At 40.8% G+C, this 16,582-nt stretch overlaps 1 protein-coding gene across 4 annotated transcripts in view; it reads right to left on the minus strand.

Moving 5' to 3' along the window:
- The window catches only part of LTBP1 (latent transforming growth factor beta binding protein 1), a 270,959-nt gene that overhangs the window by 124,759 nt on the left and 129,618 nt on the right, over positions 1-16,582 (minus strand). For 2 of the 4 annotated variants that reach the window (XM_048484134.1, XM_048484115.1), the window contains one exon: positions 2,320-2,415. In XM_048484134.1, the coding sequence (XP_048340091.1) occupies positions 2,320-2,415 (96 nt within the window). Of the gene's footprint in view, positions 1-2,319; positions 2,419-16,582 lie in introns of all 4 variants that reach the window. The other 2 variants (XM_048484124.1, XM_048484106.1) reach the window with 1 other exon arrangement.

Raw genomic sequence — 16,582 nt, forward strand, 5'->3', positions numbered from 1 at the left:
TGTATTCACAGACTCAATTACCTGCTGCATTAGCACCTTCCCCGCCCCCAAAAAATCACTGTCACTTTCTTTTCATACATGAAGTAACAATATCACACCACTAACTGGATCTGGCTTAAGCCACTGAGGACAAATACGCTGTAATAGAAGAATACCAACAAGGCTTGAGCATCAATTAAAAATATCATTAAATTTCAGATTCTTTTTTTTAAACCTAGAAATTATCAGTAAACCCAAACAGAGCCTGCTTTATTCAGGTATTACTGACACCTTTTGGGTAAACACAGTGAACCTGAACTTTTCCGGTTCTCCCTCTCTCCACCTTTTTCCATAACTTCGGGAAATGGTGGAAGGGGGAGAAAACTGCACTGGCAGTGTAAGGGAGGCAGGTAGATCTTGCATGTCAGGCTGAGCTAGGTAGACAATATGGCTTTTTTCCTGGGTTTTGGGTTTACTGAATCACCACGTTTAATAGCAACAGGAGAACATGAGCTTTTGAAAGAAGAAGTATCAGTAGGAGTTCCAATTGAAGCTGTTCATAAAACCATTCCAAGGAATGGTTTTCCCACCATGGCTGCTTTGGAAATCCTGAGGACAGTCTTTTCTTTCTGAAGAGAAAAAGAGCTGATAGTAGGAAGCATACCGGTTTACATGGAGAAAAATCTTTTTGCCCATTTACAAGTCTTTTTCAAAGATGAACCTGGCACCAGGAAAGACATGTGAAATAACTAAAATTATGTCCCTAATCTGTAAATTTGGGCAACACAATTGTGGGGTGGGATGGGGTGTGTGAATCGGCAGTTACATTGGTGGGGAAGGAAAACTGGCAATGGCGGGTGCCATGGAGCCTGGCATCACCTGACCTGGAAATGCCTGCTGATTGAAGAGCTGCGCCAGCCTGATGTTTGAGCAGGCTAGGGGTATTCCTGGGGGTGGAGTCAACTTTGGTCAGCTTCAATTGAATTTTCAGTCACAGAATGCCTCCAACGTAGCCCCCAACCTTAATGCCTCCAACATTAAAAGAATGTCCCCAACCTTAAAAGTTGTCCTTACAATTGCTAGGGAGGAGATATGCCTTACCACTGTTGATAGCCCCTCCAAAAGTTCTGGGAAAGAAAGCACTGGAATAGGAAACTACTTATGCGAAAGGAAGTGAGGAGACACTGGAACGATAAATAAAAGGGATGTACATGGAGAGGTAGTCTTTCTGCCTAAACCCATTATCTCAGTAGGCTTAGACTATTATTTATTTATTTATTTATTTATTTATTCATTCATTCATTCATTCATTCATTGTTTAGATTTCTTAGACTGCCTAATTCCTGGAGGGCTCTACGGTAACTCTGCACTGTTAGAGACCAAAATCAGAAGGTCTCACTCAGTTCAGGAAGATGTTTGGGCATCGACAGACTTTTGGAGGATGGCAGATTCTACAGCCAGGAAGAAAGTCCCTCAGTGTGTCCTTACAGACCATACAGATGGTAATAGAATTACACACATTCATTTGATAAAACTGCATTTTTAAATTCAAGATCTCCCAGTAGCAACACTTACAAACCAATCTTCCAAAATCTGACAATATTTGTTAGGATTTGTAAACAATCTTCAAATTAGTTACTTCAGGAAAATCTAATCAGACCCTTTATCAACACTGTTTCTCAAGAACTTACTATGGAGTAAATACAGGCACACGTTCACTTTCTATGCTTTCGTGGAGTTTTTAAATATGTATTTGAAAAGATATGCCTTTACATATTATATATACTAACACATGTCAACTTTCCCATATGCATACAGAGGCAAGTATATGCCACATTCAGGCACATGTCTGCATGCAATATTTATGCTAATATATCCCATAAAGCAACGGCTTTTTGAAGGTAAAGATGCTGTTTTGGTGGGTATATTAACAGACCTGTGTTTAAATGAAAAGTGGGTGTATCCGCTACTCTTACATGCATATAGAAAACTGCAGCTGAGTCATGGAATATGAACCCATGAATTCATCCATAAGATTATTTGAAATGGTTTGCCTGAAGAACTCAGAAAGTATTTATATGTAATTTGCCAGTTGACACCCCCGGGCATTTTATACACACAAAATGAGAGATTACTCTGCATCCTGACTGTGTGTCCAGACCAGCGGAAAACAAACCACTTAACATATTCTGCCTTCCTGGATTGAACTTTCTGGCTCACTATTTCTTTGGACTCTGCTACTCCAGCCTTCTCATTCGATGCTCTAATACTATTCAACTAATTTGGAAAATGTACCCATTTGACCTCCAGAAATTCCTGCACAGAAAACATGCATCATACCTGTAACCTGAGTTGGTGCTATTACTTGACTAGCACTTGAAGTAGAGACCTCTGGGCCAACTTCAACAGGCATGGGAGGAGAGGTTTTTTCAACTACTACTGTGTGAAAGAAGAAAGAACACAATTTATACATACATGGGCTATCTAAAATCACCAATGGAAAACAAAGGATTGCATCACATTATTCTTTTAGAAGGTATATGTTACAGATCTTCTCTATGCACTTGCTAGAAATATTCTGAAGCAACTGCACATCTTTCTTTAGTTGCTTTTAGTTGTGCCCCCCCCCACATTATTATGAACATGATATCATAAAAACATGTGATCACTGTATGAATCTTGCCAAGTATGGAACATGTTTATACTTGCTAAAAGCATATCTGCAGCAGCACTAAGAAAATTTATCTTGATTTCGAACATTTACCAATTTAGCTTTTCTGTCACTGTGTCATAAAATTTCTGTCACTATGCCACAGATCGTTGAAACAAAACTTATACTGTATAAAGCCAATGAAGCATGTATAACAGTTCATCTTTGAAAGGCCGTTTCCGCACGGGCAAAATATGACGTCGTCGCAACGGAAAAAGAAGCGTCAGAGCGAGAGCGTTCGCCAAGAAAGGCGAGGTATCGCCACTGGCCGCTAAAACGCTAAACCGCGAAGACGGTGTATTCAGAAAGCGCTTAAAACCACTCTTTTTCCCCATGTGATGGCCGCACTGCGTCGCGAACAGCCGCCACGGAGCCGCCGTCACAAATGGCGTCCAGAGCGCTGGCCTGCACGGGTTTAGCAAGTCGCGCAACATCGCGAGACGCCGCTTCCGCAGCGCTTCCGTGCGAACCGTCACATTTCTGCGGGGCTGCGGACGCCCGCAGCTCCGCCTGTCTGTGTGAACGCTTTTTTTGGGATGCGTCGCAATTTGCGACGTCATCGCGTCGCTGCTTTTGGCCGTGCGGAAACGGCCAAAGCTAAGTATTACTGAAAGAGATACTGGGATTTAGATTGCATTTGGACATCATGGCAAGCTGCAATCTGAGACTGAGCACAAATACAGTTTGCTGCTGTGTTTGTATACTCCTTTTACTCTTCCCACTTCCCTTAGCACACAGATGCTGATTTTACACCGGTGTTCTGCTGTGCAGCAAGGGTACATTTCCTTCATGGCAGTTTTCATGGCAGAAGGAAATGTGCTCACATTTATGGTGCCACATATCCTGGAAGCTCTAAGGTTCCTGAGAACGGGCAAACCCAATGCTTTTCCTGGCTTTCTGCTCCTTCCAATCTACCACCCCCTACTCCTTGCAGGTATTTCCATGGGATCGATGGTCAGCTTTCCCCAAAAAACTAATTATAATGAACCCAAACAATATGAGGCAAGCCCCTGGACGAGGAATATCGACATTAAATTTAAAGGGCTCAAAAGAAAAAAAAATCCAGCAATCTTGTGAAGAATACTGATACAGCTCCATTCAAATGCTACCACTTCTTTTTCCCTCCCCCTTTTCCCACCCTCCAGGCTCTCACTGCTTTCTTGTGGGGTGGAGGAGCAGGGGCTTGCCTGGCTATGGCATCTTTCCCTACTGCCAATTACTTATCAAGCCTCCCCACCCCCACCCCCCAAGCTCTCCAGCACTGCAGCAAAGAGAGGAATGAGGCCTCGCCATGGAAAAATATTGCCATGGAAAAAATATGTCACTCTTGCAATCAACGGGGAGCGACCTGAATGTGAAGAAAGGCAAGCTGCACAGCAGGTAGTTGGACACTTCCTCACATGTAAACATGAGGCGACTGAACTGTGACTCCACTGTGGAGTGAAGAGCATCACAGAAAGTCCTCTGTGCATAATGAGCCAGAGCTTGATAAAATTCTTGGCTTAATGATATTCCAATTTGCCAGGATGTCTGAAAACAGAAGCAAATTAAAGCTTGTTTACTCCCTACAAACTGGGATTACACCAGGGATAAGAATCTTGATATGTATAAAATAAACTGATACACTGAGATACCTGCATTTGACATCATGGCAAATTGAAGCTTGAACAAACCCTGGTTTGAATCTAGCTGAGAATGCGAAGAAAAGGGAAGCAGGTGAGTAGGGTAACCATGTATTTGTGCCTGCCCTCAGTTTAATCAGAGTTTGTCATGATATCTAAAATACACAGTTGTGATAATTCTTTCTTCTTCATATTTGGGTGCCTAAATAAGTATCACCCTGCAAACATGCTTTAAGGACTTGCAAGTCATTCACCATTTCATTTCAATGAGCTCCTTAATCAGTGCTTACCCAAATACTGGTACCTTCTTCCTTTGATCTACACATAGAATCTATAAGCATAATCAACCAAGCACAGCTGCTGCACAACCTCCATTGAGTCCACTGCACAACTGCCATTGAGTTCTTGATCATCCAAAGTTCAGAGAAGAGCTCCTCAGGCACACTAAAGCTCTTGAATGAACACGGTAGCTAGGTATCTTTCCCTATTCTTCTTTCTGCAACACTCCCAGGGAGTAGTTATTGAAATATGGCCTAGATATAAAATATAATTCTCCCCAAACACTTACTCACTAAAAAACAAAAACCTCCTCTCCTGCTCTGGAAGGTGCTTTTCTATGCTACATACAAGATACAAAGCATTAATAAGAAATTCATCAGTAATGTGAAAAGAACCATCAGAATTTGCAGGATGGGAGTAATTACGTGACTTGGCCCTCATTATTTTGGTGCACTAGAAATTCCAAAGTGTAACTTGGTGCACTAGAAATTCCAAAGTGTAAAGTCACAATGTAAGATGCAGAGGACTAATGCAATACAATTTTACATAGTGATCATTACAGTCAAATGAATACAATTGCAAGATTAACGGCAAATTGGAAATTGTAGGTCAGTGATGGGGAACCTTTTCGAGACCAAGTGCCCAAATTGTAACCCAAAACCCACTTATTTATCACAAAGTGCCAACGGCAATTTAACCTGGATACTGAGGTTTTATAGAAAAAACAGTTGGCTCCGAGGCACGCGTTACTCAGGAGTAAGTTTGGTGAAGCAACCGTGCAATGCTTCAAATGGGTGAATCACGATCCTAGGAGGGTTTACTCAGAAGCAAGCCCCATTGCCAGCAACCGAGCTTACTCCCAGGTAAGGGATCATGCCCAGGCCAGCCTAGATTTGTGTGTGTGTGGGGGGGTGATTTTCCACTTCACTCCCACATGATGAACTCTGTGCATAGTGCCCACAGAGAGGGTTCTGAGTGCCACCTCTGGCACCTGTGCCATAGGTTCGCCACCACTGTTGTAGGTTTTCCAGACTGCGTGGCTGTGGTCTAGTAGTTTCAGCTTCAACCATTTCACTTGCACCTCAGCTGGCATATTCAGAGGCATGTCACAGTAAGATGTGTTTCTCTACGTGGCAAAATGTGAAGTGATTGTGTGATGGGGTATATGTTTTGTCTACCTCCCAGGTGAGGTGCATTAGCATGTTTCTAGGTAGAGTTCATTTGCAACTGCATTTCAGTCATGCAACTGCAAATGAACTTACACTCCACCACACAATTACTCCACACTATGCCATGGAGAGAAACACATCTTACCAAGACATACCTCTGAAGACTCCAGCCATAGTTGCAGGTGAAACGTTAGCAGCAAAAATCTACCAGACCATGATCACACAGTCCAGAAAACCTACAGCACCCAGCTGATCCTGGTTGTAAATGCTTTCAACAATACAGTGACTGCCAATTCTTCATGTTACAGTAGGATTAAGTAGACAATTGTATGCTGTATTGTGTTGTGTTTTTATGAAATTGAGGGCACTTTTACAGACATTTTCCTTCTTAAGTCAAGGGCAGATTCAATTTTAGCCAAAGTGGTGGAGCCAAACGGTGCTCACAGAAGCACATGTGCCCTTGACTCCTTTTGCCTATTCCAATTCCTTTCTCCTTCCCTGGTCAGTGTTACTGTGGACTGGGATTACATCTCCACCAGCATTAACCATGCTTTGCACACCAGTATTTAATCTAGCATCAAAGCTAACCATAGAAAGTTCAAAGGAAATTAATAAATGAAGTTTGCAAGCAAGATCCTAGCTGAGGTTTCAAATCCTGATTTAAAAACTAATCATGGTAGCACTGCTGCAGACAAAAAGTTCCACCACAGCTAATGCTAGCCACAATTCATGTAGATGAGAGAAGTGAAAGGAAGTGCACAAATATGTGATATGTTCCTGATCTCCTAACCATATCAAGCATTATATATGCACCAGGCTTCATAACGTTCATAAGGAACCTTGAGAACAAATAGTCTGGTTGACTTCAAAGGGTCTAATTCATGCAAGGGTCATCCAAAGGAGTAACATTTTGCTAGATTAAGCCCTCTTTTGAATCTAGAACATCATAATCGAGAGAGAAAATATAAAATGGAAAAGAATATAGACAGCATGTGATTATTTGATTATGCCCTTTCTTGTTTATCAAGGGTTCTCATCCACTAAAGGAGGAGTCAAAAAGAGCTACCTGGAAACTGTGGATGCAGGTTAATAGTTGAACTCCCAGGAGAAAGCTGAGGTTGGCCAGGCTGTACTATAGGATTTTCTTGGTCATCAAGTGAAACTAATTCCTAAAAGAATGGTTAAAATTAATTATGTGAATTAAATGTAAATTGCCCTAAATTTTGGAGGGAGAATGATCGCCTTCAAAAATTGTTGCTTCCATAGTTATTACAGACTAACAAAAATAAGTGCAACTTAGCATTGCTGCACTGTCACTGCTTTTTTTGCTTTCCATTCTGCAGCTGCCCATGTGAATAATGTATTGCATAGAAATTTATTTTGCAAAGGAGACCTTCTAAATAGGCCATATAGTATAAAGGGTCACACACATGTATATCTATGATTTTAAAAGGATTATCTTTGCACAGAAGCACTGCCATTAATGAAAACTACACATTATGAGTGCAATCCAGTGCAAAGTCTGCTTCATTTAAGCCCCATTTCAGTCACCAAGTCTCAAAAACCAGAGCTTCCTCAGTTTTAACGAAGTTACTTCACATGACTGTGGAAAACTGCAGGGATTGCAGGACAGCTAATGAGGGCACCCAAAGTGAAGTTTGAGAATTTCATGTGATTTGATCTCAGTTAGTTTAGTAAAATGAACCCAACTGAACTGTCCCTAGAAGCTAAAATGACTATACTGAGGATATACTTTGATTACATTATGGGAAGACAGGAGTCATTGGAAAAGTCAATAACGCTTGGAAAAGTTGAAGGCAGCAGGAAAGGCCAGATTAATTAAGACCCAATTAATTAATTAGGAAGACCCAACAGGAGATGGATTGACTCTATAAACAAAGCCACGGCCCTCAGTTTGCAAGATCTGACCAAGGCTATCAATGCTAGGGCAGTTTGGAGTTAATTAATTCAGAGGGTTAGCCTAAGTCAGAAGTGTCTTGGCTGAACTTAAAACATACACAAACAATATATATGTGAACTAGGTTTACAATCGATTGATCTGTGATCTGGCCTTATAATGAGAAGAAAAGGAAATGCAGCCAAAGGAGAACAGCAGTAATGGTACTGATGGTGTGTGAGTGTGTGTGCGTGCACCAGAATCACTTGGATTTTTGGGAGTTATCTGGCAAGTAAGAAAAATAGCATCAGTTGGAACAGGTTGTGAGGAGGCAAGTTAATGTGGGAATGAAAAATGGTGACAGCAGAATCTGGGTAGGGGGAGTTCCTGATAACAAGATAATAGTAAAACGGTGTGTTCATGTTGTGTCTATTGGCACAGAGACTTGATATGCTGCACTATATGCTTCTTTTAAAATGGAAAGTGAAATGGAAACTACTTCCATTTATTTTAACTGCAATATGCAGTGTAGCTGCTGAGTGATTTTTCAGTCTGCAGCGATACACAAAATACTTTTAGCTTCTTTCCAATGGTAGTTAATGTGTATATAGAACAATCCATTAAAGGTAAAGGTGGAAGCACCAGGTTGTTACTGACCCATGGCAGACTATGTTTATGAGGTGGTTTACCATTCCCTTCGCCAATCGTCAACACTTTACTCCCAGCGAACTGGGTATTCATTTCATTGACCTCGAAGGATGAAAGACTGAATCAACCTTGAGTTGGCTACCAGATAATGACTTCTGTCAGGATCGAACTCAGGTTGTGAGCAGAACTTCGACTGCAGCTTACCACTCTGTGCCATAAGGTATTACTTCTTCTTCTATTGCAGATATTGTAACTTTGTGGTAAGGAAAGCTGTGCCTGCTATATATTTTATTATTTCATAGGCATTATATTTATTTGAGAAAAAGGGGTAACTCAGAGAGAAAATAGAGACTACACTTGCCTTTGTCCCTGAGGAACACAGAGTCTCGGGTTTTACCCTGCCACCTCATATTCCAAATTGCAGCATGTTGACTTTTAACCATGCCCTTTTTACAGTTAAAAGACATATATTACAACACTTGGAAAGATAAAAACCTACTTCCAGGAAATCAATGGACTGAGGACCTTAGAATTCTATCGATATTTGAATTGATGGCAATTGTGCATGACTTATTTTTAAATATTTGGAAACCATTTCTAGAAATTTATGAGTAGATCTGCCACTACTTTATCTTCATGTATATCATTTTTTTTGAAAAGCTTTTCTTTGTTTCTTCTTCTTTTAAATAAAAAATAACCAACGTTGGCTTTAACTGGTTCTGGTGGGTTTTCCGGGCTGTGTGGCCAGAAAACCCACCAGAACCAGTTGAATCCGGCCGTGAAAGCCTTCGACAATACGTTGGCTTTAACCATTAGAATAATTGCATGAACATCAAACTCAAAGGCAGAGTCTAACTGCGTAACTCCATCATGTTACACTGAATGTCATGCTACATGTGAAAGAATCTTGGATATAGAGACGCTCAATAGAGAGAGAATGCAAAAAATTAGATAGAGTTGTTTTATGGTATAATACTAGTTCATACCATGGCCCTAACCAGACATCAGTATATGGCTGAGTATAAGTCCAACTAATAAAAAAATAGGGTACCGCATATACTCACATATAAGACGAATTTTTCAGCACATTTTTTGTGCTTAAAAAGCCCCCTCGACTTATACGCAAGTATTTTAAAAAATATTTTAGGGTTTTTATTTTGTCGGCTGCCAGGGAGTGCAGTTTTTAGGCTAGCGGCACCAGAATTTCAGGGTATCATCAGGTGACACTCCTGATGATACCAGCCAGGTTTGGTGAAGTTTGGGTCAGGGGGCCAAAGTTATGGACCCCCAAAGGGGGTGCCCCCATCCACCATTGTTTCCAATGGGAGCTAATAGTACAGTGATGGCGAATCTTTTTGAGGCTGAGTGTCCAAATTGCAACCCAAGACCCACTTATTTATCACAAAGTGCCAACACAGCAATTTAACCTGAATACTGAGGTTTTAGTTTAGAAAAACGGTTGGCTCTGAGGCATACATTACTCGGGAGTAAGCTTGGTGGTAGTCGGTGGTTTTGCTTTGAAGCAACCGTGCAACTCTTCCAACGGGTGAATCACGACCCTAGGAGGGTTTATTCAGAAGCAAGCCCCATTGCCAGCAACCGAGCTTACTCCCAGGTAAAGGATCGCGCTTTAGTTCTTCACATGAAAATCTGGGATTTAACAGCGCTTAACAGGGTTACCTACACTGCTTCCCCAAAACTAGGTCTTAGGTTTAATGCTAATAATTGAGCCCAGCGGCCCAGGCCAGCCTAGATGTGGGGGGGGGGACTCTGTTTGCGCGTGCCCACAGAGAGGGCTCTGAGTGCCACCTCTGGGACCCGTGCCATAGGTTTGCCACCACTGTAATAGTAAATGGGGCTACTTATATGCGAGCCAATAAGTTTTCCCAGTTTTTTGTGGTAAAATTAGGTGCCTTGACTTATATGCGGGTTGACTTATACACAAGTATATACGGGTATTCCCCATTTAAAGTTATCATTTATTTTGTTGGGCTATCAATCTAATTTTCTTTTTAAAATCATGCTAAAAGCTGGATGAATTCTTTAATGGAAGACAATCAGGCCATTTGTGCCTGTTTGCCCATACATTATATAATGCTTTGGATGCCACTGAGTATTTTTCAAAAATATGTAACTTCAGACCACAAATATTTAAAGATTACAAATAACAAAATCCTGCAAAACTGCTTAAAAATATCCTGTTTAGTTTTTAAAGAGCAAGCTGCATTTTACAAAAAAATGAAAGAATATATTTAATGGACTTTCCTTGTGGCATATGCTTATTTGTTTTTGCTGTCAAGTCACAGAAGACTTACAGCGACCTTGTAAAGATTTCAAGACAAGAGACATAGGATCCTGGACTTCTTTGAGGGGGTCTCCCATCCAAATACCAACCATGGCCTACCCTTCATTAGCTTCTGAGATCTGACTAAATCAGATTAGCCTGGGCTATCTGATCAGGGCATGGTACAATGTACCAGTTTTAAATCTACATTGTTTATTTTTCATGTTGTATTTTACAATGGCCAGAACGCAAAGAACTACTTCAAACAACTTTGTCTTCTAAAGAGGAGTCTAAACTTCTGTGAATTGGCACCAGCCCACTAAAGCACAACAGAGGTTTTAAAATGGAAAGAAATTCAACAGCAATTTGTGATTATGGCACAGAGGTATGCTGTTCAAAAGAAAACCTAGTGGGCCTAGCTAGTTCTTTTGGATGATGATCAGTATATGAAGCATCTCTGCATTGCAAAGTCATTAGAGACTTTCATTCTCTCAGGAAAGGTTTAAGGTGTTGTGAACAAGGAGCCAAAATTAGAGATAGGTATGGTAATGAATTGCATGGAAAACAAAACTGGAAAAAAGTAAGTGACAGATTTGTAGCACAATGGAATATTTTTCATTTAGGAATAGTTCAGTCATATTATTTTTAATCTTCTTATAAGATTACAAGTAAGCTATTATCCCTCCCCTTTCCCCTTTATATGTGTAATTTCTATTCTTCCTTGGCATTTAAACACTATCACATAAAATTACACCTGCAGCAATGTTAATCATCATTAACTCCAAATCAAAATCTACAACAGAATTTAGAAGCTGGTTTGCAAACTCTGGTTAGTATTAGCATGGAAACACACAATGCACCATAGCTAACTCAAAACAAAACAAGAAGACAAGAATTTGTGCCTGAGAGGGCAGAGGGGGGAAAGGAGAATGAGTCTGCAGTATGCCAGGGGTGTACCGCCCATGGGGACATGTGGGGTCACATGTCCCCAGGTGCACTCCATCCTGTCATGGGGGCACACCCCCACACCCCTCCTCCCCGTGTTGACCTGGCTTGTCCAAGCTGAGTTGGCATGGGGCAGGAGGGTTGTGGCGATTTTGCATCCCACGCTAACATGGCTTGTCTGCTAACATGGCTTGTCTGAGCCAGGTCGGCTCTAACATGGCTTGTCTGAGCCATGGTCGGCACGGGGGAGGAGGAGGAGATGGTCACCCGGCAATTCCTTCTGTATTGAGAAGCCACAGGCTGGCTCCTGCCTTCCCCAGCCTCCCTGTCAGCCGGGAGGCTAGGGACAGCAGGAGCCAGTCTGAGGCCGTGGCTCAGCATTGGGCAGCTCAGGCGCCAAGCTGTGGTCTCCTGAGCCTCCTGCTGAGGGACCGCTTGCCTCGGTGGTGAGCTGCTCAGCACTGAGGCCAGCCCCTTACTTCCAAGCCATTATGACAACTCTGATTCTACACTATTTCCACAAAAGTGTAAATCAATTATAAATTCAAGATTATCTTTATTGTGCATTTCAGTGCACCAAGTATCTTTTTCATCTTTACCACAATCCTGTGATGTTTTCTACAATGATTTATGCACTCTTTCCCTGTGACATTAAACTAGAGAATTAAATGAAATACAAATCTGTTTTAATCTGTTCTCAAAGCAGAGGTGTAGCCTAGAGCTCAGCACACATAGATGCAACTTAAAATACTCCATGAAAATTGGAATGAGAATAGTTCACCCCACAGGACTGTGGTAAAGATGAAAAAGATACTTGTTGCACTGAAATGCACAATAAAGATAATCCAAGAATTTATAATTGATGTAAACTTTTGTGGAAATAGTACAGAATCAAAATTACCAGTTATGCTAGAGATCAATGCAGTGGGAAACACATCAATAGCTACAAAATTATGGGGCTCTGAATCTGGGGCTAATTGCTGTTAGGCCCTTTCCGCAGACACAAAATAATGCATTTTCAAACCACTTTCACAACTGTTTGCAAGTGGATTTTGCCATTCCGCACAGCTTCAAAGAGCACTGAAAGCAGTTTGAAAGTGCATTATTCTGCATGTGCAGAATGAACTTTAGTGATGATTTTCTGCATCATAATAAGATGCAGAAATAAAGATAAAAAAGAAAGAAGGAAAAGAGGATAATCAAAAAGATGAAACTTCATATTTCAGCACCCAATTAGTTAGGATTGATAGGGAACTTTTGACTAGTATAAATTCACAGTGGAGACGGATTTCACTAGAGCTATCTGAACCTGAATCATGAACAAACATATCATTTGTTATAATATAATTGTACAGAGCTATGGGTCCATGACTTCCCTTCAACTTCCCAGCTGTTTAATAATTAGGCATAAATCTAGTATAATTTTCTTTGCAGAAGATCTCTAAATTTTGTCAACATTCTTCATACACAAACATTTGGATCCTGCAAACAACAACTGGAATGTGCTCACAGATATATTCCATCTTTTATTTATTTATTTATTATATTTATAACCCGCCCTTCCCCAAAGGCTCAGGGCAGCATACACAACAGGATAAAAATCCATATAAAATACAATACAATAAAACAGGTCCAATCAACAGATAAAATTAGATGGCAACAAAACCCACCCCTTTTCCCTCCATACCCACAGGAGGCCGAGGGCAGAGAGGGCATCTCGGGGCAATAGTTTTAATGGCTGCAGAGAGCCTGGTATCCCAGCTCTCCAGCAGTGCATTGAGCATATCACCAGTGGATGGGGTCTCCCAAAGGACGTCCTGGAACCGCTCTAGGTCCATTAGTCTCCATGGGCGGGTCAAAATTTCCCCCGTTGCCTAGACGGGGGAGGGGGGTGAGCAGCATCAATCCGAGCCTTGAGGATGTAGCGGTCAGACCACGGAACTCTATCTATAGAGGATAAGGCCACATACCCACCGGCCGCAAAGATCAGGTCCAGAGCATGCCTTTGTTGGTGCATGGGACTCCTGGTGTTAACAAGTGAAAGGCCTAGATCGCCATGGATGACACTTATCCCAGCAGTGCCACGAGACTTCAAAAAACCTGCTGCTGGGGGTCACTGTAGCTGTGCCACAGAGTACTGAAAGTTGTAGTAAGGATGGAGAATTGTGTGAAACTACTGCACCCCCACCCTCCATTTCCTTCTTGCATCAATGAAGCCTCTTGTACCAGGTCTTCTGACAGAACAGAGTTGATTTAACCCTCTTTTCCCTCCATACTAAAGCTCCCCTTTGCCCCACAGCATTTTGTCCATGAGGTTCCTGCTATCTGAACATCACAGTTAGGATTGCTAGGGGAAGAGCTAGGTGGGAAAGGTCTGAAACTGCAAGTACTACTGGACTGACATTTCATAGGATCCAATCCAAAATGTTAAAATTTTGAAATGAGTTAGAGAGCATCACCAAGGGATACTGAAATATCATTGTGTCTTGAATGAGAAATACACAGCTGCAAAACTATTTTTATTGAACCAACAATCATTTGCATTATTGCAAGTTTTCAAACTGTATGAGGAAAGAAGCTTTGTTCAACAGGGAAATCCCCCTTTCTTGATCTAAATTGTTTTTTTTCACTGAAGTTCATACAAAATCTATTGTTTTACTCGTTTAGATATTTATATTCCTGCTTTTCTGAGTAGTCTGTTATCATTAAGTAGCACAGTTATTTATTGGTCTAATTAATACAACAAAAAATGTTTTTCCACCTTTGTTATGACCTACCTAAATGTTCCATGTTTTAAATGTCTACTTGATTTTAAAAGAGGAGTTATGTTTTGTGCCCCACTTTTTCTGTACCTTCAAGGAGTCTCAAAGCAGCTTTCAATCGCCTTCCCTACCTCTCCCCACAACAGATACCTTGTGAGGTAGGTGGGACTGAGAGAGTTCTGAAAGAACTGTGACTAGCTCAAGAGGGCTTCATACGTAGCTGTGGGGAAACAAACCCAGTTCTCCAGGTTAAAGTCCACCTCTCATGTGGAGGAACGAGGAATCAAAACCGGTTCTCCACATTAGAATTGGCTGCCCTTAACCACTATACCCTGATGAGTTTGGTAAAAATACAAAATAAAAAGCTCACTTGTATTGAGGGGACAAACATATCTTCTGACAATCAGATCAAAATTTTCAAGTGTTATAATTAATCTTTAGCTACCTGTGATTCACAAGCAGTTCTGAATTGAACTGCTAGATGCATCTTTTTGCCTTCCCCAGACAGTAAAAATTCTGGCAGAATGTAAAAGGAAATTTACAGTAGAGCATCAAAAAGGAAGCTGCTCCCTACACTAGAGGCCATCACGCAACCCCAATACATTTCTGGTCATAATCAGATAACTGGAGTGTACATTAAAGTGAATATGCAACCTAAATGATCATTGACCCGTCACATGGCCAGGCTGATTTTTAACTTGCAATGAGATATCCTTTACGCACAACTCATTAGCAATTAAATGTCATTCTAGGCAGATCATGGAACAATAAAAGTACACTTAATCATGAAACCAGTTGTAATTGGTGCTGAATAAGATGTCCTATGAACTGTAGCTATGAAATTATCTTCCCACTCAAAGCTAGATCCAGCATCCACTTTTTCCCCCAACCCGGCTTGGTTTCACAACTTAAAAGTATTACCCAGAGAAATTCTTAAGGAAGAAACGCATTTGGCTTACATCTATTTATGTGTTTTACTCTAATTTTTTCCTTAAAAATTTATGCTGATTTGAAAATAAATGAAGGCAGTCATTGTTAAAATCTGAACACATAGTGTTTCAGCTCAAAACAAAGTAAATTATACCAATTGAGAACCAAATAAAACACAAAAAGCTGGGGTAAAGTATTACAAATTTCAGCAAGACTAACATATGCGTTCTTGTGCAGTCATAAATTAAATTTCCACAAGCTGTCTTTACTATCAGATTTAAATCTGTTTCAGGTGCCAAATATTTCCAAAAATAAATCTCAACTTATGAAAATAGATCACATTTTGAAATGCAACTAAGTATCATCCTAACTAAGAAGTTTACCATATCACATCACAATGAAGCCTGTAATGTTCAGGTATAAGATTCCAAATCAGAACAATAAATCTGCATAGAAAATGGCTTGTTCAATAAGTTTTGGAAGGAGTTCCATGGATTTGATACTCCAAGGATCAAATTGTTTGTGATTATGGCCCTTTCCACACAAACCTTTTTAATGTTTTGAGGCAGGAAATAAAACATTTTCTCTGTGGAATTTCACACTGTTCCCCCCCACCCCCGCCGCCCATGTTCTGAAAACATTTTGGAAGGAGTTCCATGGATTTGTTCCCCCCCACCCCCGCCGCCCATGTTCTGAAAACATTTTATTTTCCCCCCTTGAAATGTGTTATCTGAAAATGCTTTTACAATGATTGTTCCGTGTGAAACATTTTCAAAATGTCTTCCCTTGTTGCATGGGCATATTTAAAACATTGTATCTTTCCAACTGCATTTTCCACACCTCTGTGCTGTCCCAGAACTCCCCCCTCAGTGCCATTGTATTGTGTCCCTCTGTTCCCCTTCACCATTCTTTTTTTGTCAGTTCTGTGTTTGTTTTTAATTGGTTAAATCTTCAAAACATTGATTATACACAACAACAGAGAGTCCACTCATTGAGTCTTCAAAGCATCAATTCTACAAATAGCTGTGAAAAGTTTTGAAGGGGGGAAATGTGAACGAATGGAAGAAGATTGAAAATGTTCTGAAACGCTCTGCAAACATTTTAGGTGACTCGGGCAGGAAGAGTCTATGTTTTCTAATAGACTCTTCCGAACCTTATTCACAGATATGTCCCAACTATTGTCCCCAAACACAGGCTACTCTATGATGAAAACATTTTAAAGAAAAATCACAACACTCCACACAGCCATCAATATTTTACTTGCCTGTGCTCTGTTCACCAATAGTGTGTTGGCAATGCATTTAATTTTGCACATGCAGCAAGCCTTCTGCCTTTCTTTGCTGCTGCATTGATGCTA

Source organism: Sphaerodactylus townsendi, linkage group LG01, assembly GCF_021028975.2.
Source record: "Sphaerodactylus townsendi isolate TG3544 linkage group LG01, MPM_Stown_v2.3, whole genome shotgun sequence".
NCBI classification, from domain to species: Eukaryota; Metazoa; Chordata; class Lepidosauria; order Squamata; family Sphaerodactylidae; genus Sphaerodactylus; species Sphaerodactylus townsendi.